The sequence below is a fragment of the Amphiura filiformis genome, chromosome 19, assembly GCF_039555335.1.
Source record: "Amphiura filiformis chromosome 19, Afil_fr2py, whole genome shotgun sequence".
Lineage (NCBI taxonomy): Eukaryota > Metazoa > Echinodermata > Ophiuroidea > Amphilepidida > Amphiuridae > Amphiura > Amphiura filiformis.
The window spans coordinates 25933780-25960605 of NC_092646.1; the positions used below are offsets into that span (position 1 = coordinate 25933780).

Here is a 26826-nt window from a genome sequence, read left to right on the forward strand (position 1 = left end):
GGAGCCCCTTTTCTAGCAAAATTCAGGGCCAAAATAGTGTAAAATACACAATTTTTCCGCGCTACGCTCGCACATTGTAACAATAAAGCCCTTTTTTAGCCGGATAATGGGCGAAAATAGTGTAAAATACCATTTTTTCACGCTACGCGCGCACATCATTCCAATAAGGCCCTTTCCGGGAAGCTCGAAGACATACAGTCTCTATGTATTGTATGATGCAACTGCAATTTTTTTCGTCTGTGCCCCCAAAATTTTATTTTGCCCCCCCCCCCCACCAAGAAAGCTGGCTACGCCCCTGTATGCTAACTATCGAGTTTTTTTACGGTAAGCTGGTAGAACTCAAAGGAGTGGTAACCCAAGAGGTCGAGCGCCAATGTGTAAGGGCTATATATACACAATCATTCTTTATTAATCACATCATAAAAATACATCAAAATTAACAAAAGAATGTACGAACACCCCCAGGACACGCTGAAAACCTGCGTTGACAGGCCATCAAGCAGGCAGGAAGGCTTTAAAGGCAACACAAAACACAATCTGCGTGTTTCTACTGGGGAACGGTTGGCGGGTAATGTGGTTTAGTTTAGAGTGTTATCGGTTAATGTGCTCAGTGGAAACAGATCGGTTCAGAGTGATGCGGTGTGGACACCCGGCAACCGTGATCCACCTCATGAGGTAGATCACGTGGTGTGACACCCGGTATTTCTGCCAGTGGAAACACAACGGTTAATGGTTGCTGGGTGTTGAACTTCTTTTACGTACATTTTATGTATCGCATCGTGACCTTAAAAGCAGCTTGGAGGTCAGGAAAACAGTTTCAGTACTTCCGGTACACACCACATACCTTATTTTAAGCATCAGTAGAAACGTGCTGGTTGTTGCCTGAATCGGATTGTGGGTTACCAGGTAATACCGGGTAAAAATACAGAGTGCTCAGTATAAACACGCAGAATATAACAATACAATACAATATAATACTAGTCGTTTCGCCTGTGTTTTGTCGAAGCAACACTGATGCATGTGTCACTTCGCTGCACATTTGTCCTTTTTCCCGCAACGACGTCGAGAAGAGCAAAGACCGAACAAAGCTAACCATTTAAGGTGGTACTACACCCCCTGATAAATTTGTGGCTAATTTTGCATTTTTTGAAAAAATAATATCACACTGGTAACAAAAGTTATGGAATTTTAGTGACTCGGGACACAGTGTCGACTTCCTATACGATAAATATAAATTTAATACTCCGTTGGTGAGCGACGGGCGACTGGTATTTCACCGAACGCAAGAAAAGCAGTTCTATCTGAACTGGCTAGCAATCGATCGCTTAGGTCGCTTAGTAGTCAACTACAAACTCAAAACTGAGCAACGTATTCAATTCGATTGAAATCGATATTCTATTATTGACGTAGATAAAGAGAGTGATAGTGTGTCAATAATGTACATTGTATTGCAGCTGGATTTTACATGCATTCTATTATATAAATTTTTTCTCAAAGAGTTGAATATGATCACAATTTTTACTCAGGATTTCAAATTTTTACCCGCAAATTGCAGTTAAACATATCCACAGCAAAATACCGGTCCTCACTAATTAGTGTATTTAATTTCCAGTTAGTGTATTTAAGATAAAACCTGACAACAAATAAAATTTTCTTGCAATAGAAATATCATATGGGATACTGATATGGTAGGCCGCAACCGCCACAACGTGGAGCTGCTACGCGTAGCTGACTTTTTGCTCCGTGGAGCCAAATTGACCAATCATGATCATGTTAGAGTTTTTCATTACTCGGAGGTAAAACTGACTAATTAAGTACGACTTACTCATTACGTGAAGCGAATTTATTAATTAAGAATTTGCCAGACGACGTCACGTAGTTGCAAGATATCCTCGGTCACGAAAGTTATGATTCAAAAAGTAGTTTATAAAAAAGTACGAACTGACTTATTATTAAGATGGACATGCACTCATAAGGAACTCATACAGTATTGTACATAACTATATAGCTAGGCAGAGTGGTGGTAAACTATGCACACAGTTCTGCGATCTGCAGTGTATCGCCGGGAGCTAATTTGTATAACTTGCGCGGTGTCCCTGCGGAATTCGACCTTCAGCAAACTGTAAACCAGTTCGGATTTACTTTATATACTAGTAGTAGGCCATACATACTGTAGTTACTGTCCGTTTTCCTATACACAATACTCAGTGCGCTCACCATTGACGCGTGACCTCTACAAATAGTGTATGTTAGAAGTATAGGCCATTGCCTAGTTGACGTCACTGTGTAAAAAATAAACGGCCAATATTTAAAGTATTCTCTGAAATTCTAGAAAATATAGTTTTGTAACATGTCCTAAATTTTTAGCTAATTTAGGTGTTTGGAAATATTGGTACTTTAGTGTTTTAGGAAGGATATGTAAACGACAGATAACACCAAAAAATATGAAGAAATTATTTCTAAACCGTGTTAAGTCATTAAGCTTCTCATTTTCAAGAACGCTGGTTAACAATAAGCAGACTATTGTCTCATTTCGTAAACAAAAGCCCACAGTATTGTTACCTTGCGTTCGCTTTATAATCGTTCACCCAACTGAAACTATAATACCAGCTCATTGCTCATTGCACAGGTAAAACAGACACAAGTGCAGTGTGTATTTAACCAGAGAAGATCTGATGTAACATAGTTGAGCTGTTTTCATTGAGTGTTATCTTGGTTTAATAGCTTTTAATAGGGTTTAAGTCCTTCAAAGGTCGTGGTGAATTCTACTGTAGACATGACTGCATCATGATTATTTTAAAGTCAACAACATTCAACAATATGATCACCGTGATAGTATGAGAGTATCAGTACCGTGGGTGTCAGTGATCCTGGCCTGACACAGTAGACAAACAAACAAACAAACACGCCACACACATGACACATGCATGCAAGGTAACATTGACTATACACTAATCAAACAATGGTATTGATCCTGTACAACTGGTCGTGGCTTATTTACAATCGATTCATTCAAAATCCCCATAGTAAACATTAATTTTGGCAAGAGTTTTCTCTCTCTGGAACGAGAATGCATCCACTGGCTCCGCGTAATGAAAAGATCTAACATGATTGGTCAATTTAGCTCCGCGAAGCGAAAAGTAAGCTACGCGTAGCAGCTCCACGTTGTGGCGGTTACGGCCAGCCATATATTGATCATGCGAAAATCGTAAAACATAGAATAGAAACAGTGTGGCAGGCTCTCAAAATCTCAAATTGTATGCGTAGCCTGAGTCGCACGGCCTATCTCGAACAAAATCACCATGCGTAGTTGTTGAAAAACGTGAGGATTCATCGTACTATCACGGCAATTTTTAACACGAAGATATAGGGATGATGACGGTGTGCGGGACAAGCGGTACGTTATTTATGATAAGAAAAGAGAAACCGCTAGAATGAACCTAATTTCTTACCGTATATAATGAACTACTGAAATTTCAGTGAAGTAATTGGATTCCTTGCCCCTATAATATACATAACTTTTGTTACCAGTGTGTAATTATTTTTTTGAGAACAATGCAAAATTAGTCACAAAACATCGATTAGAATGTTCAGTGTACCGTTACCGTAGACAATGCAATATTTCATCCAATGTAGGTACCAAAGAGAGATATCAACGTCTTTGGATCTAGCTGGGGTGTTGGCGAGGAATGCGGTGGTAAACCAGTAGTAGCAGCAGAATGTAAAAAAGATTCTCCTCAGGATAAACTGGCAAGGGAAAGGTGTGCATATTTGGACCGTGAGAATACAGGTAGGCCTGCAAATAGCTGAGCATACTAGTATGTGTCATAGCGCGGCAGTGGAAGCATTACAACTTTGGGGTGTCGGGGACAAGCATATTTTGTTCCTGCTTTAGTGGGCCTTTTTGCGCGCACGAAGCGGGCGAAAAATTTCAGACAATTTTAGTTGCAAATGAGATATGTTTTTCTATTTCATGTGCAAGTGTGCGCGAAGCGAGAAAAATTTTGCAATAAAAAAAAGCGCAGTGATTTATAGTGGGCTACGCACAGGCACGACGCCTAGACGTTGATCCACAAGCCTCAGCACACTTTACTTGGACTTGCAATTTTACTCTATTTGAACCAACAAAACGATGCTTTTCGTACTAAAAAGGCAAATGTCCAGGGCAGTTATTGCTTTATTTATTCTTCTGCTGTGATTTTTAGGGGGAGATCCTCCTGTCAATTTACGGGTGACGTGCACCTCCCCCCCCCCTTCTTCCGCTGCCTTTCCTACTTTTCCTTCTGCCACCCTTGACGTACGGTCTTATTCGGCACCAATCAGATTGAGGTTTAATATTGGCGCATGTCATATTGAACACAAAATAATGTATACCGACAAAGCTCATCGTTAGTCGATTTGCCATATAACTTTTTATACGTTTTCTTCCGTTTTTAACGCACATTTATAGGACCATTCGGTGAAGCGATTAGAGTAATGAGTGAAAAGGAAGAAGAAAGTGATACCCTTGAGAACTTCCGCAAAGCATGTTGGTACGATGTTTGCACTGGGGTAACAGGCGGTGACAATCCAGAGGATACCAAAGAGACCAAATCGCTTCGATGCAAGGCAATGGGCGACGCGGCGCAATATATTAATGGTGATTCTGCGGGTTTCTTTATAGATGATTGGGAAGAGCAATGTGATTGCCCTGACGGTAAGTTCAAACAACATCCAAATTAGTGCCATAAGCAGGACCCAACGAATTTCGCGCCGCGAAATTTTTCATTCCCGGCGCAATTTCATTTTCTCCGCAAAATGCAAGTTTTTCCGCGTAATTCTCTATAAGATGCAAACGAAACAGGACATTTTTTATTGAAATGTTAGCCTTTTTTTAAGCATCTCAGTCATGCATGTCAATAATTTGCTAATCTGTCTTGTACAAGTGTTGCTTATAGTTTCGCGTATTCGTCTCTACGCGAGTGGAGAAACTTTGAGGCATGGTTGAAAATAGTGAATCCGTGACAAAATCACGAGAATGAGTTTTGAAAGTGGTATCTTACACTTTGAAGCATGGTGAATCATCTAAAAAGAATGCAACCTTGTCAAATGTTAGGACACTCCAGATAGAGGGCGCTTTTCAAAATGGCCGCCAAAATACTTTAAAATTGTCAAAAATTGCCACAAATTGTGTGATTTAGATATCATAAAGCTAAAAAATATTCTATGCTTTACACGGTTGATAATTCATATTTTGACATGTTTTTTTTCCTTTTCTTGTGTTTTATATGTGTGTTATATGCTTAAAGGTTCCGCACAATCTCAGCGCAATTTGCTATTTTTCCGCGCTAATCATTTGTACCTGACAATAAGGGTACGGTAATTGAAAAGGTTTTATACATATATATCCAAAGGCTTGTTATAAGGGGTGACATTTCTGTCCCCCCCCTCGTGTGCATGAGTTTTCTCATGATGGGGACAAAGCCCAAAACGTTCGTTTTGTTATTGTTGACATTATTATTGACAAGCCCTTTGGAAATATAAATGCAGGATATTGGTTTTCTTGATTCATTTCCTATAGGCATGATTAGTTCAATGTATTAATATTTAAGAATTAAAAGGTAATGTCCTATCCTTTTTAATGTACCCAAATAATGTGCCCTCTATAACCGCAGAAATTGTTAAATTGTAATGATACTACAAATGGAAAACGTATCAAACCTAACTGTCACTAAAATATAAACCCTTTAATCAATAATAGTCATAATTGCAGGAACTTGGAACCCTCATTTATTACATAAGTAAAGAAAGAAAAAATTATTCTTATTTTGCGGTAAATTATACAGTAAAATTCCATTCAGAAAAGTGGCGGCGCTGTTTAATGAGGCTCATTATGATGTCAATACCCTGTTGCTATCAAAAAGTTGTCATGATTGACTTACAGTTATCCCGACTGCACTGCTAGTCATCATCAACAATGTTTGATGCAACAGTGGTTTAAATTTGATGCAAACGCTATTTGGGTTCGGTTGTTATTATTATCTTGGTTTTTTTTTCGGCCGTCCAGATTTCGGGCGATTGTCCATTGAGCCATGAATCTCCTTTTTTTCTCAAATTATATCGCACAGATCCCTGGTCAATATTCAATAATCTTTCAATTTCACGGTTACATTTTCCTTCACTATGATATGCTTCTATCATTTCCTTCTGGTGATCGGTAATTTTTGGCATTTTGAGCCTGATCTGATGTTAAAACTGAGCATGATGCAGTCATGTCTACAGTAGAATTCATCTCGACCTTTGCAGGACTTAACCCCATTAAAAGCTATTAAACCAAGATAACACTCATTGAAACAGCTCAACTGATTAAATCGGATCTTCTCTCGTTGTGCACAAGTGTCTGTTTTCATGTGCGATATCGCAATAAAGCTGGTATTCATAGCTTCAGTTGGGTAACCGATTATAAAGGAAACGAAAGGAAACAATGGTATGTGTGGCTTTGTTCACGAAATCAGACAATGGCGTGCTTTTTGTAAACCAGCATTCTTGAAAATGAGCAACATAATGATTGTTGACTTACACGGTTTGGAAATAATTTCTTCATATTTTTGGTGTTATCTGTCGTTTACATGTCCTTCCTAAAACACAAAAGTACGACCCTCTCCAAACACCTAAATTAGCTAAAAATTTAGGACATGTTACAAAACTATATTGTCTAGAATTTTAGAAGAGTACTTTTAATATTGGCCGGTTATTTTTCACACAGCGACGTTAACTAGGCAATGTACTATTACCTATAACATTAACTAAAACACCAAAGTACGAATATTTCCAAACATCTAAATTAGCTAAAATTTAGGACATGTTAAAAACTATATTTTCTAGAACTTTAGAAGAGTACTTTTAATATTGGCCGGTTATTTTTCACACAGCGACGTTAACTAGTCATATCCCCATACTTTTAACGTAGGGCTATTTGTAGAGGTCACGCGTCAATGGGAAAGAGCACTGTGTATTGTGTATAGGAAAACGGACAGTAACTGCAGTATGGCAATTTTGGAAGTCGAAATTAAACTATAATGCGCTGCTTGTAGTGAGGCTGCATGATATTAAATGGAATTTATCTCTTTTGGATCGTGGCAAATAACATAATCGCATAATAATTAATAATCCGTTGTAATCGGGGAATAGCTTTATTCCTCTAGTATCGCAATTCATAACCTTGATCATTTGTTATGCATCACATGTTTTAAAAAAAGAGTTCAAATACCCCGGGCGTCATCTGTTGTTATGGTGGTCGTCAAGGACTGACGTCATAATTAGCTAATTAAGCACAGCGCCGCCACGTTTCCTATGGGGATTTTGTACAGGTTTTTCATGAGATCATAAGAAAGTTTGTTTCGTTATTTTCCAGCAATGTTTTGATGTTGAAAAGTTGATTAAAACTGATTAAAGGTATTATAGATGATATTGAAGTAAATAAATAGGTTTCAAGTTAGTATTATTTTCTAAAAATTCAACAATTGTTACTGCGGAAAAACTTTTCGTCGGGAGAGTATTAGCACGTAATAGAAAAGCACTTCAGATATATACTATGTTATCTTAATTAAAGCATGTGTCGCCTTCTAGCCACCATTGGAATTTTACGTGAGTGTGATAATAATAAACTGCAGTAAACAGCCCTACGAAGGATTCAGTGTAATTAATAGAGCGAAAATATATAGATCTACAACAATTATTATAAACTGCTGATTAGTGTAGATTCACATGTAATATAATTATTCTGACATTTAAACACGCAATGACATGTTCCTGTGTTGTATTCGTATTACTCGGGCTTTGTATGTCGACGTTTTCCCATGATGCACTGCGTATTTTGGCCTACCACTGGAGGCGAATCGTACCGTAAAACCTCGTCTACAAGCATATAGAGTGCTTTTGATGAAAATTAAATTAATCCAGAAAGTTATAACATTATGGAGTTTGCGTGAGTACATTATTGATACAAACGTATACAGACAACTATTATTGTAAGATCGATCCATTGTATCGGCATTTTACGGCTGTTTCGTATTAATTTAGCATTCATCAAAAACACTCTATATGCTTGTAGACGAGGTTTTACACTATTGTGAATAGATCGAATTGGATAAACTGATTGAGTCATCATCATCATCATCATCATCGGCTGCCCATCGAGTTCGATGAAGGCACAGTTGTCGAAGTTGATGGGTGTCTCTTTCTCCATCCTTCAAGGTACATCTCATTTCGCTTCCGCTCCACTGTTTTCCCAGCATCGTGGATCTTCTTCCTCCAATTGACCCGGTCACTAGCTTTCGTCTCCCATGTATCAACATCCATGTCAGCTGTCTTCAGATGACGCTTCACAACATCTCTATACCAACGTTTCTGTCCACCACGTTTTCTCTTTCCTTCTGTGAGTTCAGCATACATCACAGCTTTCGGTAGTATTTCATCAGGCATCCTCACGACATGACCGGCCCGGCGCAGTTGGCTTTTCACTAGGATGGCTTCTACGCTCTCCATTTTGGCTCTCTGAAGCACCTCTCCATTAGGGACTCGGTCCTGCCATGTTATTCCCATGATACATCTAAGGTGGCGAAGTTGAATGGAAGTTAACTTCTTGATGTGTCTCCGATAGAGTGTGTAGGTCTCAGTAGAATACAGGAGACAGGGTAGGACAAACACGCGATACAGTTTACATTTGGTCGCAAGTCTTATACAACGCTGGGACCAAACTCTTTTTTCCAGAGATTGGCACTCTGAATTCGTCTTGTGATCTCCAGATCGACGGAAATGTCCATGGAAATCACACTCCCCAGGTAGGTGAAATTGGTGACCGATTTGACAGGTTCCCCATGTATGTAGAGATCAGGATCTTGGTGCTGAGTTCCTGGAGCAGGTTGGTAAATGACCTCAGTTTTACTAATGTTGATTGTAAGGCCAAATGCAACTGATGCAGTCACAAAACAGCCCAATATGTTCTGCAGGTCTTCAATGGATTAAGCTACCAGGGCGGTGTTATCAGCATATAGAAGCTCTTGCACACAGACTTCTTGACATCGGGTCTTGGCACGTAGACGGGCTAGATTGAAGAGTTTGCTATCTGTCCTAGAACGGAGGAAAACTCCATGCTGACCATCTGATAAGTTGTCAGATGACATTTCCAAAACAGCTGCCAAGTAGAGACCAAACAAGGTTGGAGCCAACACACATCCCTGCTTAACACCATGACAAACCGGGAAGGACTCAGTTGCATCACCATCATCTAGAACAGTTGCCTGCATTCCATCATGAAATTCACGAATGATCTTGACAAAGATGTCTGGACAACCATAATGCTCCAGTAGTTTCCAAAGTAATTCTCTATCGATGGTGTCGAATGCTTTGGTGAAGTCGATGAAGACCATGTAAAGTGGTCTTTGCTATTCTATTGATTTCGCCTGAAGCTGGCGCAGGGTGAAGATTGGATCAATTATAGATTCACTGGCTCTGAACCCACATTGACTTTCAGGTAGTAACTTACTGGCAACTTGTTGTAATCTAGCTAGGAGAATCTTTGCAAGAACTTTACCAGCAGTTGAGAGCAGGGATATCCTTCGATAGTTACCACACTGAGTGCGGTCACCCTTCTTAAAAGTGGTGACAATTGACTTTCAGGTAGTAACTTACTGGCAACTTGTTGTAATCTAGCTAGGAGAATCTTTGCAAGAACTTTACCAGCAGTTGAGAGCAGGGATATCCCTCGATAGTTACCACACTGAGTGCGGTCACCCTTCTTAAAATAGTGACAATCATTGCATCCTTAAATTCTTGGGGCAGTTCAGCTGAACCCCAGCAGTTTTGGAAAAACTGCACAGAGCTTGGATGATGCAAGGCCCGCCGAACTTGTACACCTCAGAGGGAATTCCGTCCATTCCATGAGCTTTACCATTCTTCATAGACTTGACAGCATCTTCAATTTCTTGCATTGTTGGCGGCTTTTCCCATTCCAGTTGTGCCTGATGGTTTTACAAGGTTATCCAAGACATTTGGTGCAGTGCTAGAGGGTCGGTTAAGGAGATCCTGATGTCATCTTTGTCAGTTAGAAGAGTTGTACCTGAGCTATTGAGAAGAGGAGAGGCAATTGAATGCCTAGGTCCATAGACTTCCTTCAGGGCTGTGAAGAAAGCTTGAGAGTTACCACTCTCTGCCAGCTCTTGCACGGCTTCTGCTTTCTTATTCCACCATTCATCCCTCATCTGACGTAAAGATCTTTGGACATTACTTTTGCATTCCTTAAACTTTTGAAGGAGAGCCTGGATTGGTTCATTGTTCTCATCAAACCAATCAGCATTGCGACGGAGTGGTGGGCTTAGCTGTTCTCCCATAACCTCTTGAATTGCCTTACTAAGAGACTGCCATTGTTCATTGATTGTAGCTTCATTTGGCAGTCTCAGTGCATCCAGTTTTACAGCTAGTGCTTCCTGGAATTTTGCTCTTGTTTCCAGGTTATCGATGAGACTTCTAACATTTGTCTTCTTGGGGAGTTAAGGCTTTGTCTTCCTCCTCATGGGCTTGATATGCAGCTTACATATTGTCCGTACAAGAAAGTGATCTGTAGAGCAATCTGCACCTCTCATAACTCTGGTGGAAGTGATATCACAGATATCTATCTGCCTTGTAAGTACATAGTCCAGCAGATGGAAGCGTTTTGAGCGAGGATGTTGCCATGAGTAGTACCATTTGTCAGGCATCTGAAAGTAGGTATTGGACACAGCCATCTGATTCTCAGCACAGAATGAGAGCAGTAGTTCCCCGTTGGAGTTACAAGCACCTCTCCCATGATTCCCAAGGATACATGGCCAAGTGGCAATGTCACTGCCCACTCTGGCATTAAGATCTCCCAAAACCATCAACTTATCCTCATGTGGGATCTTCCTCACACTAGCTCTAAGGGCTTCATAGAAGATTTCTTTGGATTCATCTGTGTGTGACATCGTAGGAGCATAGCAGCAAATAATGGTCATGTAACGGTCTTGGCTCAGAGGCAGTCTCAGCTTGATAAGTCTATCAGAGATGGCTTGAGGAAGAGAGACTAAGTCGCAAATAGCAAAGTCAACACCTGCCTCTCTGCGAACATTTGGATCTCTCCCAGACCAGTAGAAGGTGTAACCTTTCTCACAAATTTGGCCATGACCAGAGAAGCGTCTTTCCTGAAGACAGCATGTGTCAATGTTGTAGCGCCCAAGCTCAAGAGCAACCAGTGCCGTTTGACGTCCAGGTCGATTAGTGGAGTTATCAAGAATAGTTCGTACATTCCACGATCCCAAGGTCAACTTCTTTCTTCTTTCTTTTTCTTTCTTTTGTTGTTTTCTACCGCAAGGTGGAGGATCCGCCGACCGCGGCTAGCCGGCCAGATTCAATTAGAGGAGCTTTGTTTACCCTCCTTTTATCGGGGCTTCCTCAGGTTGAGGCAAGCAGTGCTATCCCTAAATAGGGCTGCTCGGTCATGCTGGATGGCGCCTACAGGTTTCTGTCATCCATCAGAAAATCTGCGACCAACAATCCAGCCCGCCTGCATGGGCAGATACAGCTAACAGCTTCCAGCCACTCAAGCCTGCCATCACCACCTTCTCTGCCTCGCTACATACGCCTACGCTACAATACGCTCGACATACGCCTACGCTACAATTTATAGTACCAGAGTTGTTGCGCACCAGCTCTGAAACTCTCTGGACCTGGAATACTTCGGATCCAATGGAACACCGAGGTGTGACGACTGGGAAGGATCCAGGTTGCCCCGCAGTACCAGCTAACTTGGTAGAAATCCAACTAACTAGGATCTTCAAGGACTGCTACCATTATCAGGGTAGTATCAAGACTGATCTCTGCCACCAGACGCCATCCACCACTGCTGCTGCCCAGTGGCTTAGCTAACCAACTAAGTTGGTCTATCCTAACAATGACTATTTAACCCATAGCTGGGGAGAAGTGGTGTAAATGAATAAATAAATATACAAAAAAGAGAGGAGAGATAGTCACAATACCAGTTTGCGCCCACACTAGCTTTGACCTGACAAACACAAAGAAGTAGGGTGTCGTCCATGTGGGGATGCGCCGTTACCTTCAGACTGGGGATCTGTATCCTGTACCCCAGAATGAAATCAATAATTGAGTCATGATTATGCCAAGGATCAGGCGCCTCTAACCCTAGCAATAGGATAAAAGCCTGGTATCCCAGACAAACCAAGGAATGAATGATGGAACAACTAACAAAGCCAACTAAATTGGCTTACCTATCCTGGTAAACTGGCTTGCAAAAGAGAAGAACAAATAAAATTAGTCAGAAGAAAGTTGCAGAAAGAGTGACAGAGAGGAATGAGCTAGGGAGGCAGAGGAAGCTCGCATCCTCACTCTGGTAAAGAACCAGCCCTCTCCACATGGCAATAACAGATGGAAAAAGTGAAAGGCTGTAGTTTGCCATTTCCTTCCACCCTTAAACGGAGCACCCATTGGGATAGATAGATACACCCATGGGAAACCTTAAGGGTAACTTTAAGCTCCCCGGCAGTGCTAAACTGAATTGGATAAACTGATTGAGTACTCGGTATATTATTCAAGTATGTTACATGCAAGCGACCTACCCATGACAAGGTACAAACAACTTGAAGCCCGAAGCAAATCATGTTTACTGAAAAACGATTATAAATACCCAGCAAACACAAAAACGTTAAAAACGTTTTAAATAAGTTTAAGTTATATTTTGGCTTTTGGTTTAGGTAAAAACGTTTTTATAACATTAAAATGTCTGGTTATATAAAGGTCATGGAAACGTTTTGAAACGTTTAGTATGCAAACACACTACAACAATATTTTTAAAATGTTTTCAAAATGTTATTGTAAACTATTTTTGCAAAATAAATTTCCAAATGTTCTTAAAATGTATTTTTCAAAACGTGTTAATAACATTTAAATGTCAGGTTATGTAAAGGTCATGAAACCGTTTTTAAAACGTTATTGCAAATATTTTGGGCACACATTTTTCGCAAAATATTTTTTCAACCCCAAAATAACATTCCGTTTAGAATGTTTTGTATCAAGTTTTCAAAATGTTTTTGGAATGTTATAAAACGTTTATACCCTTTATATAACCCGACATTTAAACGTTTTCTGTCAAACATTTTGTGTTTGCTGAGCAGTCGATTATCAAAAAATGTTTTTTAATGTTATGAAAACGTTTTATACTCTTAATATACCCTTTTAAACGTTTTCTGACAACCTGTTATAACCTTTTGCGAATGATGTCGAAAACGTTTTGTGTTTGCTGGGTACATATTGAGCATTTATAAAGCGCTGCTACATTAAGAGCGTAGCGCTACATACAATATTGAAGGTGGCAAAAGGGCCAAAATATACACAAGCAAGATATATACAGAACAACAGAACAACTGGAATGAATTATACAAATGTGTCTTTAGAGCCTTCTTAAAAACAGCAAGTGATGTAGATTCACGGATATTGATGGGTAAACGATTCCACATTTTGGGAGCATTATAGTAGAAGGCGCCGCGCTCAGCAGACTTCAGCAGTTTAGATGTATTGTGCTCTGTCCGCTTCTTGTAAGACCCTGAGGTTTGGAATCCATATCAAAAATGGTATTGATACACATACACTAAAAAATATGCAAAAACCGAAAACCTATTAACGTTATAATATTGTAGGATGCAATGTCCTTCATTTATATTTACCATCTAACTGTTGAACTGAACACATCATAAATAGTGCAAACTATTCTTATCTTGAATCCCATGAGCTTGATGGTTTACCGTTAAGATACACATTAGACTTTAACTTATAGAATTATGTATATGCAAGAATAACATAATAGATAATTCAGATAATACTGATAATATCATCAAAGTAACTCATTGAGTAAGGTTTAATTTTTCCCTAGAGAAGTCCTTTTCAGAGGGCTGTGCTTTCGGAACTCTAGCTTCAGAGCCATCTTCTGAGGATGGCATCTTCTTGATATGGATTTCAAAATTGTGGGTCTTACAAGAGCGGAGCGTGGCCGGGTGGTTAAGGCGTTGGACTGTGAATCCAAGTGTCGAAGGTTCGAAATCTGAATAGTTCCGCTTGAGCTCGGCTGGCTCTTTGTGTCCTTGAGCAAGGCACTTCACTCTACTTGCTTAGTTCTTCGGAGGGCACTTTAAGCCGTCGGGACCGACGCGTCGGTTCCGTGTACATGTTTTTCTAAAATTTATGCAGTGTGCACGTTAAAGTACGTCACATGCTTTTCGAAAAGAGCAGGGGATCATCCCGGTATTGTTCACTGTACTTCAAAAATACACTCATCTACTCTAGGTTCCAGAGTAAAAAATAGGTACAGCTTGTCTGTACACAGTGCGATAATACTCATACATATGGCACTAAAAAGAAAGAACAAGAAGCTGTTTATAATCATTTTTCAGTAAACACGAAGGTGACATCTTCTGAGGATGGCACTAGTTAGAGCTCCGAAGACACAGCCCTCTGAAATGGACTCTCTAGGGACAGATTAAGCCTTACTCATGTTTACCGACCTACCGTAAAATTCTATAATAAGCATATTTGCCTATTAACGAGTTACTCGGATAAGAACGTAGTTTGTTGACTGTTTCATTATTTTTAATTTATAGAATATCGGTAACACAGATATTTGTAAATTAAAAGAAAAACATACTGTTTAAGTTTTAACAAACTACCCTAAAATTTGTTCTTGTCCGAAAAACTCGATAATAGGCACATATCATTGCTTTATAGACTTTTTACGGTACAGTACCAAGTAATTTCAAATCGTACCAAAGTGACTCATTTGTTATATGTGTGTGTTTGTATGGTTACACAGAAAAGGCATGCGAAGAAGAACATACGACGTGGTCGGAGATGGTAAACCCGTGTCCAGAAGTGTGCGGAGGTCTATCTCCTAAACAGCAGAAAAGATGCGGCAAACGTCTTGGCCATACGGAACCCGGATGTGAATGTGATGAAGGCTTCGTGTTACAAGGAGCCAAGTGTGTCAAAGAAGAAGAATGTGGTTGCCGAAAGCAGGGTATTACTAGAGCGGTAAGTTATGTGGTTTACACCCATAATTAAAACCACACAACTCGGACTCCCTATACCGCCACGTACAAGCGCCGTCAGCTATGGAGCAAAATTGGTGGTATTCGGGTCCTTGTCGACGGTGCGTGGAAAGGAAAGAAAACAATTCTGCGTTTCATCTGAAGCGTTTTAGTATCGCGTACAGGTCGCATCAAATGCCGCTAGTATCCAATGTGGCGCTCACATGACAATGATTGCCTCGATCGAATTCCGAGCGAAAACAAATGCCCCACGATTTTGCTTCATGAATGCGTGTACCAAGATGGCGACCGAGTCCGGGTTCTCTCAGTGTTTTAATTTAATAATCCTGAGCAAAATTCAAGTTCGGTAGTGACGCCATTTTTTCGCGTTTTCGTGATTTATAGAAAAATAAATCAGTTCTGCAACCTAAAGTGGTAAATGTGTGCGGCATTTATGCACAACATCTAGACGTTAAACAACAGGACACTTTAACAACGTACATGACAAGCAGGCCGAACATTTTTCATACAAGAAAATCAGTCGTTATTTCAGGTGATATCACTTTTAGTATAAGTTGCATGGACATATCCATGTCCGTATAATTGTATATTATTTATTTTAAACACGGTTGGAAATATAATGGAAATAGACGAAACGAATACTCAGATCTAAAATTTCCTCTTTTCAGCTGATTTTCTCTTCTTTTTATTCCTGAAATTTATGCATTATTTGTTATTTTCAATCCAATTTGAGTTTTTTAGCTTGATTTTGCGCTATTTTCCTCTTTTTTTGAACCATTTTCCTTTTTTTACAAACCGTCAATTTCAGGTCTGAATACTGGTTGATTCAAATATGTGAGCCGCTCTGACAAAACCAGGAACAAGTCAAATTTTTGGTCTATCCTTTGTGTAAGAGAATACCAAACAAATCCCAACTCTAATCCTAAGCCTAACCCTAATCCTACCCTAACCCTTACCCTAACCCTAACTCTAATCCTATTAGTATTTCGTGCTCTCTTACACTAAGGATAAACCACATTTTTGGCATTTCATCAAAATGAAATCACTAGAAAAATGATACCAAAATTAAAATAGCATCAATACTGGATAAGTGTGTAAATTATACCTTGATGTTTTTGCCAAATTCCTATTATGAGTAATGATCCAATGAATTTTCTGCCTTACACAGGATTGCATAGGGATTATCATAGTTCAACTGTTATTTATTGATTACTTTCGAGGATTTGGAAGTCCACTTAGTCCCAAAGTCAAATACCATGAAGTTAAGAATATTCCAAGATTTTTTTTTATGGGAATGACATCTTTAAAGGCCTATACCTCAAAAACATATCTGGCGACTTGTTCCTGGTTTTGTTGGAGCTGGTCACATATTCGACGTCAAATAAATGCATGAAGCGGGCTTTATTACTTACTGAAAATTTTGGATGGTTATAGTTGTCATGTCCCGGCCTTTTATGAATTCTATAGAGATTGTGACGTCAACGCCGCCATCTTATGGGTACGGAGTGCCTTGTTGCTAAGATCACCGCGTTGACGCTTGACTGAAGAGGTGCGTCACGCGCTGCGACTTCCGCGTAATCGGGGGCGTAATGTCTAACGCATGACATGCAGAACGGCAGTACGCACATGATGGTGGATCCCCCAGACAAACGAGAACCTAGACCAGCGACTTTGACTCGCGTAGTGAAGCCGACACTGCTTAGCAACGACTTTGACAAGGACGCATACCCGGGCGCAAGCAAGCAGATATGTTCGTGTCTACGGAACATGTTGCATTTGCCGCGGGCGATAACGGCGCAGTAACCACGCAAGAGAGCGCGTCAGAATGTACGCTATAAATCTCCTCGCCTAGTAACCCCGTCAATCCGTCAATATCACTTTGGATACGGGGCTTCACCTCCCGCTGTGGTAAGGGATGGGCAGTCATAGGTCTAGGTGGTATGTCTATGGTGGATCCCGCAGAAAAGGCTGACGGCCTCTATTGTTAGAATTTCGCCTGTTTGTTCAAACATTGACCATGTTTTATTCGTGCCGTAAAAAAGATTACGTTACAGCTCAGTGTTTTTTTTGGCGGGGAGGCAGCGGCGTAGCTGGGATTTTTTCCAAGGGGGGGGGGCAAGCCTGTATGAGGCGGGGCCCAAACTAAGGGGGCGGGGGCCCAAATAGACAATTTTGCCAGGCTTATTTATAATAATCGTATGGTATTGCTTATCGTATGGATTCCAATATCTCTCTTTCCCTCCTGTCCCTCTCTCCCCCTCTCTCTTCTCTCTTTTTTCCTCTCTCTCCCTCATTTTTCCTCTTTATTCCTTGCACTAGGGGGCGATCGCACCTCCTGCCCCCGGCAGCTACGCCACTGGGGGAGGGGACTGTAGTATATTATACCCCTTTAATATGAGTTGGTCAATGCACCTTTAAGTTGTGTATCGCATCCGGGGATTCCCGTAGTTATTGTAAACAACACGTGCGCCCATAATGCTTTGCGTGCGAGGTCTTGTCAAAATGGATGCCAGCTAACGAGTAATAATAGTACAACAGCTGATCATAAACTCTTTGTTTTGTGCCGTCATTACTGACTTGGTGAGGATCTATAAAAGTGGCGACGAGTAGTGGAAAACTATAGAACACCATGGCGTCGAAATCGTTTGCTGTTATGAAGCCGTTTAATCCGAATTTGGATCGATTTGACGACTGTCATGAGCGCCTTCATCACTTTTTCACCGCCAATGATATCAAGGACAATCAAGCATCTCACCTGATCGCATGTTTGGATTCGACAACGTATCGTCTTTTGAAAGGACAGGTCGCACCAGATAAAGTTTCTGATAAATCCTACGATGATCTAGTGAAAGTCCTAAAGGATCATTTCTGCGAAACGCCAAACGTTATTGCGGAGAGGGGAAAGTTTTACAGAAGACAGAACTGGAAACAAAATCCATTGCTGAGTTTGCAGCAGCGTTACGGCAATTGAGCATTGACTGTGACTTCAAGGGTTACCAGTTGGACGAGGCACTTCGCGATGTGTTTGCTCTCGGTGTGAAACACGAATTTATGCAGCGGAAATTTCACCAGGTGAAAGATCCCACTTTTAAGTCAGTTTTAGAAACGGCCCTATTGATTGAAACGGCAGATAAAAACATGAAAGAGTTGAAAAGCATCCACTCAGGCACCACCGCTGGAAGCTTACACAAATTTAGTAGTCATGGTAGTAGCTCTAGATCTGGTCAAGGCAAAGGTTATTCACATGGTAGTCATGGTAGTGGTAAACCTAAGGCTAGGAATGATCAGAGTCATAATACTAATAAGTGTAATAGATGTGGTGATGGGCATGACCCAGCCAGTTGTAAATACAAGAATTACAAGTGCCACAATTGTGGCAAGGTAGGTCACTTGTCTAAAGCTTGCAGATCGAAAAACTCAAAGCAAAGTGGCAATACCAAATTAGTCAGTGAGGCTAAAAATTATAGCCCACCACCAGTGTTTGATCATGATGATACAGAGCCTGAATTGTCAGAGTTAGGCATGTACATGGTCAATGAGTACAAGTTTGATAGTGATGCAATTGTTGTAGACGTTGACATTGCGGGTCATATTGTGAAAATGGAAGTAGACACCGGAGCTAAGATGTCTATTATTCCTGAAGACTTGTACAAGGAATCATTTGCTCACATTCCGTTAGAGCAATCATTTCACAATCTCCATGTGTACAATGGAAATCGTTTAGGCATTTGGGGGCAAGCTTTAGTACAAGTGAAATACCAAGATCAATGTAAAGATCTAGTATTGTTAGTTGCAAAGATAGATTTTTTGGCCGCAATTGGCTACAGGAGATAAGCCTGGATTGGTCATCACTGTTTAGAGTGTCAGGTTATTCGCCAGTACCCGACGAGGTACAAAGTGTGTGCAGTAAATACAAAGCTGTGTTTACTACGGAGGGCTTGTGTAAGATGAAAACACACACTACAAAATTGTATGTGAGGGAAAATGCAGTTCCTAAATTTCATAAAGCCATGCCTATTCCCTATGCCTTAAAACCTGCAGTTGAAGCCCAAATAGATAAGTTGGTCCCTCAAGGTATCTTTTAAAACACCTGTCAATCATTCAGAATGGGCAGCCCCATGTCTAATTGTGCCCAAAAAGGATGGTAGTGTTAGAATCTGTGGGGATTACAAAGTAACGGTCAACCCTCAATTAGATGTTGATAAGTATCCACTGCCTACTACCCATGATCTATTTGCTACATTAGCGGGTGGTAAATATTTTACTACATTAGACTTAGCGCAAGCATATCAGCAGATGGAACTTGATCCTGATTCGCGGAAGTACTTGACAATTAACACATGTCGCGGGTTATTTCAGTACACCAGGCTTCCGTATGGTGTGGCTAGCGCCCCCCAGTATCTTCCAAAACGCTATGGAGCAAATCTTGCAAGGTTGGACGGAGTAGTCGTCTTTCTTGATGATATTTTGATTTCCGCCAAAGACAAGAATGAACACATGCAGCGTTTGGACGCAGTGTTATGGACTAACTGTGAAACAGCCTAAGTGCAAATTTATGCGCACAGAAGTTACTTACCTTGGCCACGTCATCAGCGAACGCGGTATTTCGCCATCACAAGATAAAGTGCAAGGTATTGATGACGCCCCCGTTCCACGAAATGTGCATGAACTGAAGTCATTTCTTGGACTGTTGCAGTACTATGGGAAATTCATTCCTAACCTGAGTGATTTGGTACAACCGTTGAATGCACTACTGTGCAGTCATGTGCCATTCGTGTGGACACCAGACTGTGATGCTGCGTTTATGAAATCGAAAGCAGCATTGTCTTCAGAGACATTTTTGACTCACTATGATGTCAAGCGCCCCCTGTTGCTAGCATGTGATGCATCTGCCTATGGTATCGGTGCGGTGTTGTCGCATGTTATGGATGATGGCTCCGAAAGGCCTATAGCCTTCGCATCACGCACGCTGACAGGTAGTGAGCGCAATTATGCACAGCTACAGAAAGAGGCTCTAAGTCTTGTGTTTGGAGTGAAAAAATTTCACCAATACTTATATGCCAGACATTTCACACTAATCATAAGCCGTTACTGGCAATACTTGGACCGAAGCGTGGTGTACCCACTCTAGCAGCAGCCAGGCTGCAGAGGTGGGCCATTGTGTTGTCGGCATATCGGTATGACATAATTTTCAAGAGCACCGGAGAGCAACTCAATGCTGATGCTATGTCGCGGTTGCCAGTAACGCTTGATGAGTACAAGGCAGGAGAAGAGCCAAGCGCCTTTCACTTTACCATGGTGAATGAGTTGCCAGTTTCGTCAAAGGACATTGCGGCAGCCACGCGCAAGGATCCAGTTCTCTCCAAAGTGTATGAATACACACTGTCTGGATAGCCACGGCAAGTTGATGAACAGTTGAAATCCTATTTTAACCGCCAATTGGAACTTTCCGTTGAATGCGGCGTAGTGTTGTGGGGTCTTCGCGTCTGTGTGCCTACGGTTCTGCAAGAACGCGTACTCAATGAACTTCACAGTGAGCACCAAGGCATCTCGCGAATGAAGTCGCTGTCAAGAGGCAAATTTTGGTGGCCTAAACTAGATACAGACATAGAGCAAATTGCTCAAAACTGCCAAACCTGTTTGTCAGTGAAGAACCGGCCAGCTGCAGCACCACTGCATCCGTGGCGTTGGGCAACACGCCGTTTTGAGCGTGTTCATTTGGACTTTGCTGAAAAAGAGGGGGAAAGTTTTCTAGTGTTCATTGATGTGTATTCCAAGTGGTTGGAGGTCATAATTGTGCCCAATATCACCACAAGTGCTTTGATTGAGGCTTTGAGGCCTATATTTGCTGCACATGGTTTTCCAGAGACAATTGTGAGCGACAATGGTCCTGCATTTATCTCAGCAGCATTCAGTGAGTTCTGTGCACACAATGGTATTGAACACAAATTGACACCACCATACCACCCAGCAAGTAACGGCGCTGCGGAACGCTTAGTGCAAATTTTGAAACAAGCATTGAAGACTAGTCAGGGTTCTGGTTTGACATTGCAACACAGAGTTGCAAATTTTCTGTTAGTGTATAGAAATACACCTCATGCCACAACTGGTTGCACACCAGCTGAACTGTTTCTAAAGTGTCAACCCAGAATCAGACTAAGTCTCATGAAGCCGTCACTTGCTAAAGTGGTAGAAAACAAACAAGCCAAAATGAAAGCTCAACATGATGGGAAACGGTCCCTTCGTGAATTTATTCCAGGTGATAATGTGAATGTCCTGAATTTCCGTGGGAAGGAAAAGTGGATGCAAGCAGTGGTATTGCAGCGGTTAGATCCTGTCACCTTTGTAGTAAAGTGTGGTCAGAACATCCGTTATGTTCACATTGATCATTTGTCCAAGGGTAGTTCAAATACAAACAACTACAATCCAACTGAACTGTTGGATGATCATGATATTGATATTATAGCTCCCACTAATAATCAAGTGCCTGTGAGTGGTATGCAAGCGTTACCGCAAAATGTACCGCAAGCTCCGGTAGCAAGTTCAAGCGTCAGCAAACCGTCAGAACCACCCAGCGCACCTGCTACAAGTGTTAGGAGATATCCTCAGCGTGAAAGGACAAAGCCTAAAAGGCTGGACTTGTAAAACTGAACTGTGAGTCAGAAAAGAAATACTGACCATGTGTTATTTACATGTTGATCATGTAAAACTGTGTTAAAGTTGGAAAAAAACATCAAGGGCAAAATGTGTTTTAACACTGCATAAAAGTCTGCAGATTAATTGCCAAGTTTAAAGTTTTGCCAGATATTTGATGAAAACTAAATGTTTCACAAAAAAACTGTTTTAATTACTGCCAAAATTTAATTGGACAACTTATTGTGTTATTTGACAAAAGCTAAAAGAAAGTAACTTTTCGTGAGTCAATTGTTGTCTTTTGGAAGTGGGAAATTTTGGGTATGTTCAGAGGTTATTGTTTTTGAATTTATATAAAAACAAAAGTGGCTGTTGATTAAATGAAAGCAAAAGTATTTCAGGGTTCAAACTGCAAAAACAAAGTTTGTTTGGAACCAAATTGGGTCTGTTTGAAGTTGAACCAAAATTGAGCTTTCTGGCAGGTTGGAAGAGTTAAGCTTAAGGGGGAGGAGTGTAGTATATTATACCCCTTTAATATGAGTTGGTCAATGCACCTTTAAGTTGTGTATCGCATCCGGGGATTCCCGTAGTTATTGTAAACAACACGTGCGCCCATAATGCTTTGCGTGCGAGGTCTTGTCAAAATGGATGCCAGCTAACGAGTAATAATAATACAACAGCGATCATAAACTCTTTGTTTTGTGCCGTCATTACTGACTTGGTGAGGATCTATAAAAGGGACTTTGTTATGTTGGACAGGACCGAATTACCTATTATGACGTTAGCCAATTAAGCATTAATTAATATTCTATCGCATATTATAGACTGTTGTCGACGGTTGGTTATATCACGCCTAGAAATAGCCTTTCAGGATGCGCTTGCGAGATAACGCACTGTACTTTTCTACGTGTATTCTATGCGTATAAATAATATGAATTAATTTTGTATTAATTCATTTTTTCCTTTTTTGAATCTAAACAGGCTGGGGACGAATTCTTTACCAAGAAGTGTAAGGAGAAGTGTCTATGTATAGCAGGTGGTAGTCTCGAATGCACAAAGGTGAAGAAAGGAAGTGAGGATGCTAAGGCTTGTAAAAAAGGTCGTGGCTCTAAACCAGGCAAAAAAGGAAGTAGCTCTAGTAAAAGTAGTAAAAAAGGCAGTGGCTCGAGAAAACGTGGCTCTAGACAACGTGGTAGTAAAAAAAGCAAGGGCTCTGTAAAACGTGGTAGTAAAAAAAACAAGGGCTCTGGAAAACGTGGTAGTAAAAAAGGAAGTGGCTCTGTAAAACGTGGTAGTAAAAAAGGCAGTGGCTCTGGAAAACGTGGTAGTAAAAAAGGAAGTGGCTCTGTAAAACGTGGTAGTAAAAAAGGCAGTGGCTCCGGAAAACGTGGTAGTAAAAAAAGCAAGGGCTCTGTAAAACGTGGTAGTAAGAAAGGGAGTGGCTCTAGAAAACGTGGTAGTAAGAAAGGCAGTGGCTCTGGAAAACGTGGTAGTAAAAAAAGCAAGGGCTCTGTAAAACGTGGTAGTAAAAAAGGCAGTGGCTCTGGAAAACATGGTAGCAAAAAGGCAGTGGCTCTGTAAAACGTGGTAGTAAAAAAGGCAGTGGCTCTGGAAAACGTGGTAGTAAAAAAGGAAGTGGCTCTGTAAAACGTGGTAGTAAAAAAGGCAGTGGCTCTAAAAAACATGGTAGTAAAAAAGGCAGTGGCTCTAAAAATCATGGAAGTAAAAAAGGCAGTGGCTCTAAAAAACATGGTAGCCATGGTAGCAAAAAAGGCAGTGGCTCTAGTAAAAATGGTAGCCATGGAAGCAAAAAAGGCAGTGGCTCTAAAAAACATGGTAGCCATGGTAGCAAAAAAGGCAGTGGCTCTAGTAAAAATGGTAGCCATGGAAGCAAAAAAGGCAGTGGCTCTATTAAACATGGTAGCCATGGTAGCAAAAAAGGCAGTGGCTCTAGTAAACATGGCAGTAAATCAGGCGGTAAATCTTGAAGCTCTGGAGGCGGGAGCATTTAAACGCCATTTTACTGTATTAGAAATGATATGGCAAATTTAAATAGCTTATAGAACTCCGTGATAAAAAGGTGTACGGTACATGAAATTAATCATACAAATTTAACTACGGTATATGTAATAAAGTTATGGCTTTCAATAACAATTAGTGAGGTTTTAATTCTAATACAGCGTGTCCCAAAAGTAACTTAACATTGTGAATTTGCCATATCTCAAATACTTCCTACTTCATACCAAAATGGAGAACATATTCACATAGATTAATCTTTTAGAATTTTGATATCAAAAACAGCATTTGTCTTTAAAAACACTGCTGTGATGTTAATATTGGAAGAAAATGGACGAATGGGGTATCAAAATGCGCGTAAATAAATCGTCCTTCTTTCATGGATTACATGGCCTATCGTAAGCGTGACTGCTGTTTTAGATTATAATTAGGATATATTGACAATATTAAACTTTACTTTAAAACAGTTGAAGTGAAGATGAATTTCCTATAGATCAACGGATTCAGATTCTTTGCCGAGACAAAGTCGGACAAACTCACTCAAACAAAGTTTAGGGAACATTTTAATGTAAATTATGCACCCAGTCGAAATACAATCCAGCAACTAGTGCAGAAATTCCTATCAACTGGATCTGTTCATGATCTACCTCGGGCAGAGCGTGGAAGAACAGGAAGATTAGCTACAAACATCGATGTCATACAAATAGCGGTGGCGAAAAGCCCAAGACGATCAATACGTCGACTTTCAATGGAGAACAACGTACCGCGTGCAACTGTTCATCGAATCCTCAGAAAAGATCTTAAGCAGTTTCAATATAAAATCCAGAAAATGAAGATTACGCATTGAAAACAAACAAACAATCAATCAAACAAACATAGCAAAATTAAACAAAACAGATTTGAAAACGATAACACGTTATATCGTGTTATCACATCTCAAATGACGAGACTTATTTTGCGTTTATAAAAGTGGGTTTTACGGTACAGTAGATATCCGTTAATTTCATGAGAAAGGGTCATGACCACATAGGCATGTTTGGTATCATAACATATCAAAAGAATTATCTACATACTGTGCAATTTTTGTAACAACACTATTAACACAAAGCAAGTTATGGCCAATTCACAATGTTAAGTTACTTTTGGGACACCATGTACTTTACCTCATCTCTTAAATATTGTTTATAGATGAAACATGAAAATTGAAATTTGAAAAATAGATTAGTTTTCGTTATGAATGTAAAGTAATAAACAAATCATTATGGCATATTTGCGTTTTCCATTTGGGTGGCGATCGTATCTGTGCGTATTTCAAAATACAACGCTAATGCATGGCTGTGTATACTTAATAAGAATACTAACCAATCACAAGTCAGTTGGCATGGTTGGAGTCACTTCCGCGTCACGCGCACGAGGGGCATTCATCGCACAATGTACGCGGACGATCGTCACGCTATTCATTCCAATGAAATTTCCACTATAGTAAATTCCATCGAATTAACATAAGCAGTTTAAAGAAGTCAACCATTCATTTTGGGTCATATGATGTTATTTAGAATAGTTTGAAATAAATTTTAAGTCGGATGTCTAGATAGTTTGTATATAAGCTAGTTATCAATGCTTAATTTTATGTACATATTAGCCAAATCGGCATTAAAAATTCGGAATGCAATGTAGAACACTTTATGCAGTTTGGGGACACTTGTACTCTGACCTATCGGATTTTTTTTTGTGTGTGTGCCTACAAAATTTTGTTTAAAATGTTTTAATAGAATAAAAAAACAAAAAAAACATGGTTATTTCATAAATTAATTGTTTGAAATATTTCTAATGATAACATCATTGCAATAATAGATTAATGAATAATAATAATTAAAGCAATTTCTCCGATAGGTCAGATTTCAATATGTCCTAAAACTGCCAAAACCTTACTTATAGCTTAACTAGCTGCAAGGCGAGGTCGTTAATGAGCTACGCACGTTTAATACGTGGATCCTGGCTTTCTTTTTCGCAAGTCAGTTTGGCCGATTTGTGGGTGACAACAGCGTGTCCGTTAGCACCCCACACACGCGATCAGCAAATCGTGTACTACGCATTCCCGTGCAACATACGCTACGGGTTGTTCCATGATACGCATTTACCATGATGACAGGGTGATTTCGGTTAAATTGACTTCCGGTAGAAAACCCAGGATCCGTGTATTCGTAATTAACTGTTTTTACAGGGTGTGATTATTAATCAACAGCGTGTACAGGCCATTTCTCAAGAAGCTGTGTTTTACATGACAAGTTCTTTATTAAGTAGAGTATACAGGTGCGTTTCTAATTTTTGCCTTCACAGCACAACGATGTAACAAAACACGCCATATTATGAGAACACACCAAATACTCCGTGATCGTGACCCTAAAATTGTGTTTCTTAGTTAATTAAAAATGTAGAAAAATTAGAGGTTTTGTACGTAGGAGACAAAACTTAACAAGGCCATTTCTAAAGAATTGTGAGTCGGTGTACTTTGGGTCTAATCGTTTTTGACATTCTATAGTGAATGTAGACCTAATTAGAGAGCGTCAACATCAATTTTAATTTATTTCTCAGTACGAAAATCGTTAAGTAAAGTAAAGCTGTTTTAAACGTAGAATTAGCTGTGTTTGCAATTGTTTAAGTTCCAATGTATATTATTTCAATAAAAACTTGGGGTATATTATTGCAATTCGATCAATGTGTACTACTTTTGTATTCGATTTAACATTCAGTGTTAGGAATATGCCTGAAAAAGTTACAGGCCCGGATGAAAAGTTACCATCAGCCCAAACATTTTAGAGGTTTTAAATGGGACATTAAAGCGCCTTCATGCAAAAAAAAAGAATCAAAAAACAGTTTTTAGGAAATGTATTACTATTACAAAAAAGAACAACCTAGTAACGCCATCTTGTTTGTAGAAAATGACATTTAACTATTAAAATGTCAATATTTGTCCACAGTGTGAAACGTCAACAAGCCGTCCGCTATTACAAATTATTCCTTATTGAAATTGTTATAACAAGTGGAGCATCTCCTTCACATCCTTGATCCT

At 40.1% G+C, this 26826-nt stretch overlaps 1 protein-coding gene across 1 annotated transcript in view; it reads left to right on the top strand.

The window, feature by feature from the left end:
• LOC140140467 (alpha-tectorin-like) overlaps nucleotides 1-26007 on the top strand; it is an 82007-nt gene extending 56000 nt beyond the window's left edge. Inside the window, exons 2-5 of the mRNA XM_072162226.1 lie at nucleotides 3637-3790; nucleotides 4451-4696; nucleotides 14870-15087; nucleotides 22719-26007. Coding sequence (XP_072018327.1) covers nucleotides 3637-3790; nucleotides 4451-4696; nucleotides 14870-15087; nucleotides 22719-23318 — 1218 coding nt within the window. The 3' untranslated portion in view covers nucleotides 23319-26007. The remainder of the gene's footprint in view (nucleotides 1-3636; nucleotides 3791-4450; nucleotides 4697-14869; nucleotides 15088-22718) is intronic.
• The last annotated feature ends 819 nt before the right edge of the window (nucleotides 26008-26826 follow it).